Source organism: Chenopodium album, chromosome 18 (genome assembly GCF_948465745.1).
Source record: "Chenopodium album chromosome 18, dcCheAlbu1.1, whole genome shotgun sequence".
NCBI lineage: Eukaryota > Viridiplantae > Streptophyta > Magnoliopsida > Caryophyllales > Amaranthaceae > Chenopodium > Chenopodium album.
In genome coordinates this window covers 1535819-1554184 of record NC_137851.1, presented here as the reverse complement: position 1 = coordinate 1554184, position 18366 = coordinate 1535819, and the positions used below count along the sequence as shown (strand labels likewise).

Below are 18366 nucleotides of genomic sequence, written 5' to 3'. Positions count from 1 at the left end.
ATTTCCTTTGGCCCAATTTTGGGCCCCAATTTCTCGGCCCCAATATTATCACACTTTTTTCCACAGATTTTATTGTTTTTTTGTTTTTTTGGAATCTTTCACATGTTATATGAAACAGTACTGTCTTTGTACAGTATTTAATACCGTTTTTATTAAATTTACTCACACATGCAGTATAAATTACTATACATTTTACGTATCAAAAACACACACAAACTCATTCATACCATAATAACTTTATAAGCTTTGTTATATTTTAATCATGGATCATGCAACACTAGCAATGATACTTGCTATTTGGTTTGTTGTTTTTCATTTCATTAAAATGTTATTCACTAGCCAAACTACCAAACTTCTTCCCCCCGGTCCTAAACCATTGCCACTAATCGGAAACATTCTTGAAGTTGGTGAGAAACCTCATCAGTCATTTGCTAATCTTGCTAAGATTCATGGTCCATTGATATTATTACGTCTAGGAAGTGTCACAACTATTGTTGTATCCTCGGCTGAAGTAGCCAAAGAAATGTTCTTAAAAAAAGATCACCCACTTTCTAACCGTACAGTTCCTAATTCCGTCACTGCAGGGGATCACCATAAGTTGACTATGTCGTGGTTGCCTGTTTCCCCAAAGTGGCGGAATTTTAGAAAAATCACCGCCGTTCATTTACTTTCTCCTCAAAGACTTGATGCTTGCCAAACCCTAAGACATGCCAAAGTGCAACAGCTTTTCCAATATGTACAAGAATGTGCACAAAAAGGACAAGCTGTTGATATTGGCAAGGCAGCATTTACAACCTCCCTTAATTTGTTATCAAAACTATTCTTTTCGGTCGAATTAGCCAACCATAAATCCCATACATCTCAACAATTTAAAGAACTTATATGGAATATTATGGAAGATATTGGGAAACCTAACTATGCTGATTATTTTCCAATCTTAGGATGCTTAGACCCATCAGGAATTCGACGTCGATTGGCGTCTAATTTTGACAAGCTGATTGCAGTTTTTCAAAGCATAATCTGTCAAAGGATTGGCAACGGCCAGGATTCTGCTTCGACGAAGACGACCGATGATGTGCTAGACATTCTTCTTGACCTCCACAAACAAAAAGAGCTCAGTATGGGCGAAATAAATCATCTGCTCGTGGTAAGTCATAGTTTGAAGTCGTTGCCAATTTTTTATTAGAAGAAGTAAACCTATTAAACGTACAATTATAATAAACTAATAGAAAATTTTTAATGAGCATTAATTATATACTTTTATACTTGTGTAGCTTGTGCGTATTATAACAATTTTCATGGAGAAATTGCACGAGTTATGTAGGGCTGCATGACGGGGACCTTTTTTTTTTTTTTTTTTTTTTTTATAATTAAATTTTTTTTTTTATTTATTTATGGGATGACTATTCAATGGCCACAATAAACTTGTAGCTATTGTAATTAGTTTTTAATCTTGGCCCTATATTTTTAATAATCAATCTTGTCCATTCATCCAATTGACTTTAATTTTTAATTTTTTAATAAGAAAAAAAAATAAAAAATAAAAAAAACAGTTTTCTTGATTATGATTAAAAAAATTTCAGTTTCTAAAACAAAATACTGTACTTTGCCATTGATTGACGCATATACTTGCAATTTACAAGTTCAAAAGATTCTCCCATCTCCATTAAAAACCAATTACTCAACATTATATATTACTAGGCCCATGATTTTTGCATCAGTTTATCCAAAGAATGAATCATCTTCCGTTAAAGAAGAAAAAGTAGCAAAATAGAAGTAGATCGAATAAGAAGATAAAAGTTGTGAGATTTGTCTCTAATCTTTAAGAAACCAATCATTTGACATTAAAGATCAAAACAAAAATTGAAAACAAGATAAATTATAAGTTTCATCAATTCATCCTTTTTGAACAAAATTTCTAGTATTATAAAATTTGATATATATTTTTTTAATCTCATTTAATTTAATTTTTTTTTTTTTTTTTTTTTTTTTTTTTTTTTTTGTGATAAAGTGTATTTTAAAGTCAACTAAATGGATGGATATGATCAATTTTGTAAAATAGAGGGTTGAGATTCACTAGTTACAATGGCCACAATTTTATTGTAGCCATTTGAAAACTGTCCTTTATTTATGTTTTTTTTTTTTTTTACAAAATTCTTTAATTATACTCTTTCTAATATATATATATATATATATATATATATATATATATATATATATATATATATATTTTGACTCGTTCTTCGATAGAGATTTTAGCTATGAAATATAGACGAATTATTTTAGGATATGATTCAAAAGTTTGACTCTCTCAATATTTCAAATGTTGGATAAATAAAAGAAAACAAGGGCTTATAAGATTTTAAAGGAGTCTAAAATTTAACGATTTTTTTTCACTAATGTATAAACAATTAATTTTATCATGTATTCTGTAAATTATTGTTGAATAACTATACTCATATTTTCTACGGAATTAAGATGATTAAAATGAGTTGTGACGTAGAAAGAATCCGACTTATTATCTAGTACGTACTGCCAAGGACTTTGACAATCATTTATATAGCCCATAATATGGGGACAATACAGCCGAAATCAGGATATAGTTAATTGTACGTGTTCTTTGGTAAGTTGGTAATTAACAAACGAAGGTGGTGAGGTGGAAATTTCAGCTTTTACAATTATGTGATTATGTCTCCATCTCTACAAACATAAATTGAGTTGTCACTAGTCTACACTGTAGTAAATCCAAGCGACAAATTTGAAAATCTGGTCCCTACGTAATCTACACTCCTATTATTCACATATCATGTTATTCATCATAAATTCTTCACCAATCTTAATGTTACTACCAATGTCATTTAATACGAACTTTTAACTTTTGTGTCTAGGCTTTGGCATAAGGTTGAAAGAACCTTGATAAGGAATCATGGATAAATTAAAATGGATAATTTTATGTCGGATGACCTTGTTTGACAATGTGTTATTGATGGTTGACTGCTTGTTGGTTTTAGTGGCTGATTTGACTGACATTTGTAGAATAGATGCTTTACAATTTAACAAGCAACTCTATTGAAATGCACTTGTAATTAATTTGGTACCTATTCCAAGTAATAGATGTGATCAATATTCATTTATAATTAAATATAGTTGCATAATTGACTACAATATCAACAGGATATTTTTGATGCTGGGACTGACACTACATCAAGTACTTTTGAATGGGTAATGGCAGAATTAATTCGGAATCCTAAGATGATGGAAAAAGCTCAAGAAGAAATTGAGCAAGTCTTGGGGAAGGATAGACAAATTCAAGAATCAGACATTATTAAGCTACCTTACTTACAAGCCATAATCAAAGAAACATTGCGACTACACCCACCAACTGTATTTCTCTTGCCTCGTAAAGCTGATAGTGATGTTGAATTATATGGCTATGTTGTGCCGAAAGATGCACAAATACTTGTTAATTTATGGGCCATTGGAAGAGATCCTCAAGCGTGGGTGAACCCTGACGTGTTTTTACCCGAGAGGTTTTTGGGATCCGAAATTGATGTAAAAGGGAGAGATTTTGGACTCTTACCTTTTGGAGCTGGAAGGAGAATATGCCCTGGAATGAATTTGGCTATTAGAATGTTAACTTTGATGTTAGCTACGCTTCTTCAATTCTTCAATTGGAAGCTTGAAGAAGGTATGAAACCAGAAGGTCTAGACATGGATGAGAAATTTGGGATTGCCTTACAAAAGACTAAACCTCTTCGGATTATTCCGGTTCTTAGGTATTGATCATTGTCAAATGCTTGCATATTTATACCGTTATACGTTTTCGTTAGTAAATTCATTCATTTTGTAATTGTTTAAGTTTTCTTCAAATGTTCATGTTTGTTTGAATCTTGCATTCAAGGCAATTTTAAGGTGGTACTAGAGATCAAGTTTATATATGTAAGTTAGCTCATATGCTATTTTTTGTAATCTATGTTTACGTATAACTTGTTCGTAAAAGTTTGTCAATTGTTAGATGATTTTTTTTGGTGATTTCAATTGTTTTTATTTTTACTGTTCATAGTATAACAAGCTAGTACTCCGTAATTAAACTTCTCAGCTCCTTCAATCTCTCTCTCTTTTTTTTATTTTTTTTTATTTTTTATTTTTTTTTATTTTTTATAACTAATTTCAAAGGAAATGGTTGAGATGGAGACTTCAATCTCTCGAGTCTCGACATCACAACAAGATTGTGACTAGAGCCTGAGAGGAATTAAACTTCAACAGTACTGGTCCAATACAATAAGAAAAAGCTCCTTCAAGTCATTTGACCTCATTTGGCATATTATGTAGTCAATCTTAACTCAATTATTGAATTGCTTCGTGATATTTTTGATACAACTATTTTTGTCGAAAACCCTATAATGACTAATGAGTGGTGTTTACAATTTTTGTCTAACAACACGATATTTTTGGGCCAGAAATTGTAGTCTCCATATGCATGGCATCGAAATTATATAATGAAAAATCCTCCAAAAATTCAAACTTAGGAAAGGTACATTAAACGCTGAGAGGCTTTAAATTTCACAACTACTATTATAAGTGGGAATTATACTAATCACAAATATAAGATCTTATTTATTCTGATCTTAATAAATGTATAAAATATGGACAATTTTGCAATGCCTATAATAAAATTGTGGCCATCATAAAAATGAAATCTACACCCTTGATTATCATTATGTAAATTAGGACCGTTGATTTAAGTTGATTATAAAAATACCTAAAAAAATTTCTTTAGTAAAATACTCCATTAATGATTTTCTCCAAAGTACAAATAACAAAATAATCCACTTAATTAACATGAAATCCATCAATTAGCTAGTACAATGATGAAAGGAAGAGTTATGGAAAGCAGTAATCAAATAATTATGAACTGTATATTATCCATGTAGTTCGTATAAAACTATCCAATATACAAAATTGTATTCTTTTTTTCAAGGTTAGTTACTAATCTTCCATTGATTGTAATTGGTTATATTTTAGTCTAATCCGATCCATGATAATTGCTCCTCCATATACCTATTAAGATGAGATTTAGGCTGAAGGTTGAATGCTTGGAACTGCATCAATGGCAACGACAAGCAATTATGTTTTCAGTCTTTTTATTTAATAAATAAATTTAAAATTAATTTAGAAGTCAAATATATGAGTGGACAAGATTAATCATTAATATTTTAACGGTTGAGATTGAAAGTAGTTAGAATGGACTACATTTTTAATGTAACCATTGAATAGTCTTCCATAAAACAGCATAAATTACGAAAAATTACTTTGCATAGATTTACTTCACACGTATATTTACAGCACGAAACGGTTTTAAATACGAGTTCAGATATTGTTAACTTGTCGACGTCATAGAAAAGGATGTTAACAAGTGGGAGAAGCCCATGCCAAATTTGGAAGACGTGGTACGCGGAATATTCTATATTTATCACTATTTATTTTCCATTTCGATTGGCAATAGATTATTGGGTAACTTTTCTAGTAGTACCTGTTCGTATCATTTTTGGGTCCTCTAACTCCCCAACAAGCCAACATCGATCCGTTAAATGTGGAAATGGCTAGGATTAGATCTCCGTACAAGTTACTTATTATGGGACTTCTAATACAACGCAAAAAATGGGAAAGAAGGATGGTCCTAATAATAATGCCGTGGCTACATAAACAAATCTTTGACAAAAAAAGGTTTGAACTTTAACTTCTTTGATGGTCGAGTCATAAAATGGCCAACCAGGAATACCCAACGAATCCGAATATGATAGATATGGATATGGATTCTTAAATTTATAATTAATCTCATACCCAATTCACTCTCGCAAAATTAATTTGTGATTAAGAAGAAAAATATATACCAAGTGGATAGATAGTCTCTTACTAGTATCATATATTCATATCCCATCACACGTCTTATATTAGTATATGCAAATATCGACGAAGTTGTTTTGTATGGATCTTAGACCCTGCTAAATGTTAATAGTATATATTACAGAAATACTATTATATATTTGTACAGTATAGATTAATGACTGTTTTTGTACCAAGAACCATTTTCTATAGTGATAGAGACTGATACTAATTTTGAAATGCATAAATTACACGTTAGTTAGTGTTACGAGTATAAATGTTTGCTTGGGCTCTATATAATTAAGCTACATAGTATCATTAAAGTTATACGTTGTAGTGTGTGTATATATATTATTTCCTAAAGAGAAGTTTAAAACGTCTATTTAATATTTAGTCGTGTTTTGATGGCCAATTGTTTACGAAAGAGAGAAAGGGGAGTGCATTCAATTAGCATGATTGCATCGAGGACCAGCAATAATAATACCATCCAGGACCAGCATGTCGGCAACTAATCAACAATATCGTCAATATGCAAGTACAGAGTACTTCATATCAAATTGCTTGGTTTGTACTATTGTAGTTTGTGTCACACTCCACATAAAAGTGTATGATTGTTTCGCTTAAGAATTTAACTAAATATATATGATATGACACTCTCATCGCTTTCTCATTAATTTTTCCTCTTAAACCAAAGGAATTATTGCAATAATTTAGGGTCGGTTCTTTTCAGCTTAATTTCAGTTCAGTCCAGCTCATAAAATAGTCCAGCTCAGTTCAGCTCGGTATAATAAACGAGAATAAGCCCTTAATTGAAATTTATAACTATAAAGTTGAGATTGATACTTTTTTTTTTAAGAGCAAGATTAGCACAGTCTTGTCTAAGACTATAATCCATTGTCACATCAGTTATTAGGTTATTTTTTTAATTTATAATTATGTTAAGACTCCTTAAGACTCGATCACATTTACATCACTTAAGACTTCTCATACCATATATTATTATTATTATTTATTTATTTTTATTTTTATTTTTTACTCTTAGTAATAATAAAAAAAATAAAATAGGGTCCACACTCAAGTTTTAAGTTAAGTTTGGAATTTTCAAGACTCAAGTTGAGACTTGGTTAAGATTTCTCAAGAAAAATGGGTTCAAACAGAGAGTCTTGTCTTAAAACTAAAAATGATGATGTCATGTGAAATCTTAAGACTCAGGGATTAAAGAGAGTAATTAGTACCCTTCGTTCAATCTAAAAGCTTAAATATTTTGAATTAAATATTGAGTGTGACACTATGACGTGCATTTTTATCATACTTGCTACAAGGGAAAATTAATTTTATAGAGCAAATTTGTATTCATATGCAAACTTAAGATAGCACAGTATGATAACAATGATTTCCAGCACTTATTCACTGATTTTACATACTTTTTATTTGATGAACTTTATAATTTAACCAAAGCAATCATCAAAGATAATAATGAAAATAATAATAAGACATACATGAACTAAAAGCATGACACAATACGACAACCACAACAATAATCGTAAATGTAAATTACTGAGATGAAATGATTTAGGTGGAAGTAAACTTGTTGGAGGCATGACATAAGGTACCATGGTCCCAACTAGTATGAATAAGCTTAGCCTTCCACTTTTCACCAGCCGCCCCAACGACGACATGCAATAGATAAAAATGCTCCGGGAATGGATGTGCCAATTCCCAGTTTGGTGCTTTGGTTTCATATGTATCCACTTCTTCAAACCTGAATACCACCACAAAAATCATACGTAGTTATATACAAGTATATAGTACTCCATATTAGTCAAATGAGTATCTTACTAATACTTGCACTACCAAAAAGCTAGGGCTATCACATCGTGGTACAACTTTTAAATGAAAATTTTCTACCTACCAAGCTACTACCATCAAATAAATGAGAAAATTCTGTTTAAATTGTTTTACATGTGAGTTATTTTAAATTGGAGAAATAGTAGAAAATCATTGCATTGTGTACTGTACAATATAACTTTATAAGGTACATAAATTTCTTTCTTTAAAAGTATTGTTAATTTACTCTTTTACAGTACTTTAACTATTTTTAATTTTTTTTGGTGATACACCGTATAAAACTTTAGCTTTTGTTACTTTGAAAAAAGGATCGATTGTATTATAATACTTCAAATTATTAAAAATGAACTTAAAATAAATCCAGTTGGATTTATTTATTTTTGAAATACTTAAAAAAAATTATAGAAATTTTTTAAAAGTGAAAAACAATTATATTTGGATTCGGATTCGAACCTATAGATCTACAAAATTTGGATTTGGAAATTCAAATCCACATATACAAATTCAAGTTTGGATTTGGATCCAGTCAAATCCGACCTGCTAGTCCGTTACCATTCCTAGATCAAGGTCGGCCTAAGTTCAATTTTTTCGAATTGAAGAATCGAATATGGATTTGGATTGTGTCTTGAGATCAATGAATCATTTTAATTTATTATTTTAGATATTTTAGGATAAAAAATTACAAAAGTTAACCAATGAATAGTGTATAAATTTATTAGGATAACTGTTTAAGCCACATATATAATGAACGTAAAGCATTTTTTTATTAAAATTTTACAAATGTCACAAAATAATTTTTTTTAGGAAAAAATGTTATGAATAATACTCCCCCCGTTACATATTACTCGCAACAATTACTAAAAATAGCCGTTACATATTACTCGCAACAAACCATTTCTTTCCTTTTATAGTAAGTTTTTTTGTGTGATTTTACAAAATTACTCTTACTATTTTTTAAGCACCCGAATTAAACTACTAATTTTATCTTTTAAACTTAAACCTAACATTGATTAACTTAATCATTTCCACCAAAATCATCATCTTCCATCTAAATTCATCATCACCTTCATTGGCAACCACCACCATCACTACCACCGATCTCCACTCTATCCCACTCTATCTTCATTAGCGGTCCCTCAATTCTACCGCAACCTTTTATGGTGATCGCTACCAACACCGCCACCTCCATTGTCTTTTTTCTTGTCGCCGCCTTCGTTTCCCTCTTTTCCTTTTCTTGTTGTCTTCTTGTTTCATCATTCCAGATCTGACTTTTTCTGGGTTTGTTGGGTGTTTGGTGGTTCGATTGTGGTTCTTGGTGGTTCGAATATGGTGATCGATTCATTGGTGGTTCAATTGTGGTGCCGGGTTCATTGGTAGTTCGACTTTGGTACCGGGGAGTTCGCTGGTTGTTCGACATCGTGGGTTCGAATTTCTGAGTTTAAATTCGTTTGTTTGAATTTCTGGAGTTGAATTTCGTGGGTTTGAATTTCTGGGTTTGAATTTCTGGAGTTGAATTTCGTGGGTTTGAATTTCTGGGTTTGAATGTGCGGGTTCGAATTTCTGGGTTTGAATTCGTGGGTTTGGGGGTTCGATTGTGGCGCTTGGACTGGTGGTGGTGGTTGTTCGGTGCTGGGTGGTTTTGTGGTGCTAGGTGGTGGTGGTACGGTGCTGCTGCTAGGTGGTGTTAGTTTCGTGGTGCTGGGTGGTTATGTTTGATTTTGTTTCAATTTTTTTTTTCTTATTTTTTTTTTATTTTTTGGGTTGGATTAATATATATACATGCCCTTATTTTTCATTTATTACACTTAACATCTTTTACCTAGGAGTCCGCAATCCTCATGTTTGTTGCGAGTAATACGTAACGAAGGGAGTACAACTTTTAAGCGTTTGAAATTTAAATATAACAACCTTTTAATTATTTCTTAAAAAGTTAAAATTACAACCTTTGGGGGTCTCAATTTTAAACAGGCCAAACTCGATTTCTACCAGTTTAACAGGTTAAATATGCCACTTGTTGTTCTATGATTGACTGACAATTTTTTTTTCTCTCTCCTCCCCTCTAACTCTACCATTTTTTCACCTTCGGCAACCCTGTTTCCCATCCCCAACCATCAGAAAATGCACCACCTCCAACTGCCCACCCCATCCTTCAACAACCCCACATCTAATTACCGTCCCTTCCCATGCCTACCCACCCCAACCGTCACAAGCTTCAATCCCCCCCTACCCCTCCGCAAGCCCAAAACCCTACCCCACCATCCACCATTATCGAAACCCCCCAAAATAGGTCGGGGTCGTGGTGGCCTCGGGGATAGCAGGTTTGGCTGTCAGTGGTGGGGGAAAGCAAGATCCAAGTTGGTTGGTGGTCGTGGTGGGCGAGCAGGTAGGATCGGGCAAGGGGAGGTGGGTTGGCAACCGGCACTGGCAGGGGAGGAGGTGGTTGGCTTGGAAGTGGGAGGGGGAGGGGGAGGCTAGGGATTTTTTTAAAAAATATTTTTAATCAATTTTTAGAAAAAAGAAAATCAAATTTTAATAGTTTAGACCAATTATACAATAACACATGTCACGTATAGTCTGTTAAACCGGTTATAAGTTTTTTGATTTGCTAGCGCTTAAAATTGAGACCCCCTAAAGGTTGTAATACTACTATTAAGAAATAATGAAAAGGTCGATTGTCTTATTTAAATTCAACCATGCAAAGATTGTATTATTTATGACAATTTTTCCTATTTTTTTAAATAAGAGAACAAGGTTTCATATGGATTTTATATCTATGGATTTAGGATTCTTAGATCAACACATTAGAATTTGAATTTGAAGCCACAATTAGAAAGTGGATCTAGATCCATCCTGAATTGATCGTGGACAAGATCTGACCCATTGTCATACCTAAATTTTGTACTTCACATTAGAAGGCTAAAAATGTCTTAATTGCCTTCCTTTAGTGAGAGCTACGTCAAGCCACGAGTCAAAGTCAGCAGCCCAAGGAGCAACACCACCATGATAATGAGGGGTTTCGTCCAAAGGGTGTGTTGCACTTCCGGAACCAATAATGAGTATGCCTTCGTCTTTCAGTGGCGCCAACGCCCGCCCCAGGTTGTAGTGGTACGTTCCGTCCAACTTCGGCTGAACGGAGAGCTGACATACCGGAATGTCAGCCTCCGGATACATGTACATAAGGGGCACCCATACACGATACACCATGATCAAGCCCACGTTTTTTGTCAACGTGCACCGTGTTGAACCCGGACTTTTTCAGAATTTCTTCTACTCTGCTAGCCAAGTCTGGTGACCCTGGAGCTGGATACTTCAACTGATCCAAAATTAACCAAACCAAGAATTTTGTTACTAGATTCACATTATTTATCACTTTCATTTTATCATGTGTAAAATATTTAGTATTACATAATTCTATAACAGTAATGCTAAAGGTTTAACTCGTTTAGACAATGATTAAAGTGTCACACCCAATTAACTTGACGTGTGACATTATTTCATATTTAATGTATTGTATCACATTGAAAAATAAAGAAAGTAAGGATATAATTCCACGAAAATAAAATTATTGTTACTGATAGAGAATATGCATAGAATATTCTCATCTTAGGTTTAGGATATATTTTGTATAAGATTATCTTTATATCTGTACATATCTTATAGTTACCTAATATGATTAGGTTTCTCATTGTAATCCTATAAATATTGATCAATGGAAATCACTCTGATCAAGGAGTTTATATTATCTTATAGTTTATATTATTAAAAATAAAAAAAAAAATAGTACTTTGTATAAAATAAGGCACGGCTAGAAAATAGAAAAATACTACCTTGTACATGGCTTGAGGATAGTCATCAAAATCGTAGATAGTATCATTGATATGAACAGCATTAACAGCAGGATGATCAGTTTCCCAGTGACCGGAGATCACAAGTATCGCCTTTGGCTTCTTCGAAAATATTTTTTCAGTCCAAGTTTCAAAGAATGGCCTTAAGGGATGTGTGTCTTCTACTGTTAAAATTGGGTTTCCATGGGTTATGAAGAAGGTTTCATCGATTATATTCTTATCTTCCCCACTCATTTTTTTTTTTTTTTTTAAGTTATTTGGAGTTAATGAAGAAATTTTAGTAGGGTTCTTATGATTTTGAAACAATATCGGTTTCGAGACCATTATAACAATGGAGGGATCAAGGAAGAGAGAGAGAGAGAGAGAGAGAGAGGGGTGGGGGGGGCTCTACTTCTTACGTATCACGTATTTCATTTTTAGACTTAATTAAATAAATTTGTAGTAGCGTATTTGTTTAAGTAGTCGGCATACAAGTAATTTTTTTTTTTTTTTAAAGTTGGAAAATTTAATACAAATATTCATAAAGTCAGCTCATAAGAACCTGATTTCAAGATCCATCACACTCGCACACACACAAGAAAAAAAAAAAAAAAGAACCAATTTTTTTTGTCTTATCGTATCACAAAAAATTGGAATTTGAAGTAGTATTGTTCTATCAATACAACCGCAATGTGTACGACTATAAGGGATTTTAAGGTAGAGTTCATCTTTTTCATGTTCGCTAATTGTATGCTCTCTGTTAATGTCGGTTAATTGTTGTTAATTGGAAGTTTGGAAAAAAAAAATTATGAGTGATTTTTTTATTTTGTGTAATTTTAGAATTGTTGCAAATATATTATGTTGAATGTTATTTCCTAAATTAATGGATATTTTAAACTATGGTTTTAAAATTTTCTCAAAAAAAACCAAAAATTAAAAAAAAATTTTAAAAAACAAAATTTCAGAAAAACCAAAAAAACAGGGAATGTGGGCAAACTGGAATTTAAAGGCCATATAGTATATACTACGTACAAAATTACTGGCCTTTAAATTTTCCAACTTAAATAAAAAAAAACAAAAATTAAAAAAAACCCAAAAAAAATAAAAATAAAGCTTTCCGATTCAAAGGAAAATAAGAAATAAATAATTTCATTCCAAATAAATCATTTATTTAGCTAGTTGATCATATACATTTGAAAAGACTTGATTATTTGAGCCATTTTTTAAAATGATAACACATTACTAACTTTTTATATAGTTGTACATGGATGAATTGAAGAGAGGTAAATAAATTTTGTGGTCATTTTCTGAAGTATGTTAGTATGTACTATGTAGTTATGTACCAATTTTGCTAATTGCCAACAGTTTTAATGCATAATATCAAACACACAAAATCTAGTGCGAGATTTTAAGCATGTAGCATAATTAAGTGAGGCCAACCAAATAAATCCAGCGGTCCATAGATAAACTATATACAAATATATTTATGGTTAAAAATAAAGTGTTCTTGTGTTTTGATATAATTTTAAAAAATAAATTACTTCGTAGTTGTAAATGATTTTATTTGTAGGTTTAATTCTTCTGATGAGTTCCTAGAATTTAATTCTTGGACTTTTCAAAGTGATGTAACTAGTACATCACCTTGACCTCAATTTATTAGATAATATATAATATAATAATAAAATGATAATATGTTTGTACTCCGTATCGTATATGATAATAGTACCCATAGTAAAAAGGAAAAGTGTTATGTGACTCTTGATAAAAGCATTCTTACAACTATTCTTTTATGTACTTTGTTATTAAGTATAAAATAATACGAAGTAGCTAGAATGATCGAGGTCCGGTATACATTGCTCAACAAGGCGACAAAGACATACTACGTAAATAACAGTATGTTAAGAAAAGTGCTGGAAGATGCAAGCAGATCAAGACAATTAAGAAACTTAATCCAACTAAAACTCTATTTACCTACTCTAAGATTCAGACACCAACCTATCAAAAATTCAAAACACTACTAAGAAAGACTAAAGAATATAAACTCCTATAGGTTACTGCTTCTAAGTAGTCTAATTAATTAGTTGGGAAACGCGCGCTAGAATCGTCACTCCTTATTTCTTAATCTAGTACTTGCTCAATGAGTTACATATTGTAGCAAGATTCGAAATTATAACCTCTGCACGCACCGACCCATAGAGTTAGTAAGATAGATCATGTTGCACACTTTTCTCTACGGCTAGCAATCCCTGATCCGACCCGAAATTATTGAGAGAAATTTGAATCCGACTCGACCCGAACCCAAACAATCCGATTTGACCAAAATTTCATATTTCGTAATAATATTAAGTTTTACACTATTTTTGATTGTTTCTAAGCATAATTCGAAATCGACCCGAAATCTTACTCGAACCCGACCTGCTGACCCGAATTGCCACCCCTACTTTTCTCCTGAGGTAACCTAATTTGTAAATGAATAATTCAACACAAAATTTCAAAAGATAATTAATCTAGTAATAGGTTAACCCCCACGTTAAGCCATAAGTCTTGGAGTAGGAGCGATTATGAAAGAGTTGCATACCATTTTTGTACATGAAATAGCGTTTTAATTTTTTGGTATTTTCTTATTAATTGTTTACATTAATATTAGCACCAAAGATATTATGTAAATTAATTTGTTTTTATTGAAATTATTAATTTAACGCAATTTCTTGCAAAAGACAATACTCATCAAATATCAACAATTCATAATTATATTTTCTTTCATAAAAAAAGATCATGTTAAGTTGTATAACACTCTTTAGTTAACAAGTTCCTATCATTGTATATTTGTATATACTTGAAGATAGTGTATCTAAGCTACACAAAACAAGAGTCCTTACGAGTTAGTAATTAATACACAAAATAATATTATACACCTAGGAAATTCAATTCAATATCAAACTATAATATCGTAATTAATGGTGTTAAAACCTGACCCGACTAATCCAATCAAAAAAATATCCAATTAAGATTTAGTTTAGTATGGACACAATAATTTAACATAATTCAAGTTTGAAATTAGACTGACCTAATCCAATCCCACCTCACCAAATCCAATCCGGACATTCGAATTGACACTTCTAATCAACATTATTCTCATTAACATGCATGCATAATAAATGGATTAGTAAAAATTATATGATTACAAACCCTAAAATTCGGATGTTAGGACGTGGTAAACGGATGATCATTAGGTTGGTGAATGCAAACATAATAAGACGTGGTTAGCGGACTATCGTTAGTTCCATGCAAGAGTTGCATCCACCAATGACTCGTCCTTTTTTTAAAGATTTTTCAACCAAATTGACCGTGCTTCACTTTTTCAACAACTAGCACGTACGACAAGTCGACAAATATGATACGGTCCCTCAATTTTTATGCCAGCTTACTTCAATGAAGAATTCTAAGATCGCTATCTAAGAAAATAGCAATATAGTTGGCCTATTCATTTTTCCATATTCTACAAGATAGCATGTTGATTAAAAACTTATTAATAGTTTAAAAATATATACCGGAATTAGTAATCAATAAAAAGGAAATATAGCTATACAATGTATTACTAAAGACTTAAACTGACATAATTTACTAAAATATAGACCAAATGGATTAAAGGGTATCCAAAAAATCACATGCATGTTAGTGGAAAGTCTAATTAGGTTACTTCATTATAAAATCAATTGATAATTAATAAGTGAATAAAATTATTCATCAGAATTAAAGGTTAATTAATTATCTAGCTTTCCTTCTTTTCTCCAATTTACATTTAAATTATTCTTTTCACACCTTAAATTTGTTTATACTGATGTAATGATATAAACATGCTAGACTGTGAAGCCGACAAATAGTTTAAGAGAAAAGTCAGCCACATTACATGTACGTCAATAATCTAGTATGGTACTACATACGTTCAGTTTTCCTTAAAATTGAGAGCTACTATACAATCAATTGTGTCAATTCATTATTGTAATGTAATTAAGTTTTCAAGAACATATAGCGTGGCCAAATAGACACGATAATCAAAAGCCATTGTGACAAATACGGCACTAACAGTGTATTAAGAATTTTCGTCAACTTTAACCATAAATTTCTTGTAGGTTCATCTTTTTCATCCAATTAGACTTTTCATTCGAAACTACTCAAGCAATCACAACATTCAATCAACGATAATAGTGGTCATATCGTGATTGATACCACTTATAAATGGTTAAATTTAAAAGACGTGGATAATTGCCGATCGGAAGTTCATTGAAAACCTTTTCACGGATATTTTCCAAATGATTGACAGTGTAATAAATTTTTGGGTCCAAGGTTTGGGGGGGCTCTTCCCTTTCTACGAATGATAAGCTAGTCCACACGGATGTACATGTTACGCAATATTACGACACTTATACTGTTGTTGAAAACTTTAAAAAGAAATTTTAAAAAAGAAAAACATATGTATCGCATTCTTGGTACCAGCCACAGGATTTCGTGTTACAACCTTCTACGATCCACACATGCATGTATCATCATAAGGCTGATGTGTCATATTCATGGTTGAGAGAGTAACATGCATGACTATGTGTGCTACTATATTCACACATCGGCTAGCTTAGAGATCAAGTGGTGCTCTCGAGTACACATCGTTTTCATCGTTTTTCTTACACACATTTAAGGAAAATTAAATATTGATAGGTCTCCCAAAAGACTTTGCCTTTGACAACACACAACAAACTTACAGTTGTACCAAATTAAAAAAAACTCACTCTCGCTCTCACCATCATAATGATTAGCAAACACAAAATCACCTCAAGATATTATTGTCTTCTTTAATTCCAAATCGACAATCGAATCTTTTTTAGACAAAAACAACATTTCCATTTATTTTCATAGTGTTACATTATCTTCTTCCTCTTTGTGTTCGATTTCGGACCATATATTTTAATTAGAGGTGAAAGATGGTTTTCTTCTACTAGTTGTCTACCCTTTAGTGTCGATGTATACTAAGTTTGATTGTGTCAGTTATAATGAAATAGAGGGGTATTAAATTTCATAGAACTGAATAAAATAATTAATATCTAGATATTTATACTTCGTATGAATTATAAACCTATATATTGGAAGCACGGCATAAGCGTCATTAATATAATGTGTAATATGTTTAGAATTATTGATTCTTAATTTAATAAACCATATGAGTAAACAATACGAGAATAATAAGTCATTAATATAAATGTGTAATATGTTTAGAATTATTGACTAACACAACTCATGACAATTAAACTAAGGAATAATTTCTCAAATAACAGTAAAATTAAAAGATCTTTTAACCCTTGACCACTAAGGAACTTAACCGAACTGAGCTGAACTGATTGGAACTGAACTGAACTAAACTGAGCTAAAATAAATATTTTATGAAAGAAGGAAATTAGGAGCTGAACAGAACTGAACTGATTGGAGCTGAATTGAACTAAACTGAATTGATTGGAGCTGAACTAAACTGAACTGAAATTAAGATGAATTGTACAGGCCCTTAAATTAAATATGTAAACTAAATTCTAATAAGATAACAAATAATGGACCTGTTCACTTCAATTTAATTTCAGTTCAGTTCAGCTCCAATCAGTTCAGTTTAGTTCAGCTCCTAATTTCCTTCTCCCATAAAATATTCATTTCACCTCTATTCAGCTCAATTCAGTTCAGCTCCAATCAGTTCACTTCAGTTCAGTTCAACTTAGTTCAGTAAATATGAACAAACCTTAATACTCAATTCTAAAATTGCCTTAAATTTAATTTAATTTCAAAGAAAATAATAAAGATAACTAAATTCAAAATAACGGCTAATATTCAACGCTAAAATTCTTTTAAATTTATTTTAAGTTTAGAAAAACTAGAATGGAGTATAATTAAGCAACCTAAAACTCATGAGATTTTTATCGATTCACAAACAAACAAATTGTCTGCATGCTAAAATCAATTGGTCCACAAAGTACTTGGGCGGAATTGGATATTTCATAATGAATATATGCTCTACTTTCTTTCAAAAAAAATTAAAAAAATAAATAAAATAAAGAAATAAATAAAATCAATTGATTAACTTTAGAATTTGTTATATATACTTAGGTTATTGTATACCCGAAGTCATTTGCTTATTTAATCAACAAATTAAATGAGAAAATAGTATTTTTACTCATTTGTTGATTAAATGAGCAAATGACACTGGGTGTACATAATAGGCTCTCGGTTAATGTAAAACTAATCCTTCCAACTTATAATATAAAAAGGTACTTTGTATCTCGATTATTCTAATGTGAGCCAACTTATATTGTGGAATACATAAGGCTTTAAATATTACCAGGGAGAATGATGATAATATTATTGACACCGAAATTTTGTTAATTATTAGGTGTCAGATTTATATAAATAAGGAGATAATATCAAAACATATAAGATATTTATCTTTAGGATCTCGTAGAATATATGATTATTATCTTGTAAATTACTCTACGACTCTCTATATAAAGAGGGTCGAATCTAGGGTTTAATTATTCTAAGATAGAATAAGTCACAAAGACCCCATCTTCTCCCTACTACCAAACATTGTAGGTCCATAGTATAGAATAAGCCAACAAGGCCCCATATTGAAGAGAGGAATCAAGAAATCTACGAGAGTTGTAATCCACAAACTATCAATAAAAATAATTGTTTTCGTATATTTTTACCTCCTTAATTATATTATATGTTACAAGTTTGAATTTTTATGGTTTACAAGTTAGTTAGTTACACTTTT

General features: G+C 31.4%; 1 protein-coding gene and 1 pseudogene across 2 annotated transcripts; one reads left to right on the top strand and one right to left on the bottom strand.

The window, feature by feature from the left end:
• The first annotated feature begins 226 nt into the window (after nucleotides 1-226).
• On the top strand, nucleotides 227-3890 carry LOC145592603 (cytochrome P450 76AD1-like). The gene is made up of 2 exons (XM_081649107.1): nucleotides 227-1147; nucleotides 3175-3890. Exons 1-2 carry the CDS (start codon nucleotides 263-265, stop codon nucleotides 3781-3783), a joined length of 1494 nt encoding a protein of 497 aa, XP_081505233.1. The 5' UTR covers nucleotides 227-262; the 3' UTR covers nucleotides 3784-3890.
• Nucleotides 3891-7451: 3561 nt separating this feature from the next.
• LOC145592602 (4,5-DOPA dioxygenase extradiol 1-like) lies at nucleotides 7452-11813 on the bottom strand (annotated as a pseudogene). The gene is made up of 3 exons (XR_014102451.1): nucleotides 11562-11813; nucleotides 10670-11047; nucleotides 7452-7648 (listed from the first exon to the last, which is right to left on the bottom strand). The product of XR_014102451.1 is annotated as a 4,5-DOPA dioxygenase extradiol 1-like (transcript).
• Between the last annotated feature and the right edge of the window lie 6553 nt (nucleotides 11814-18366).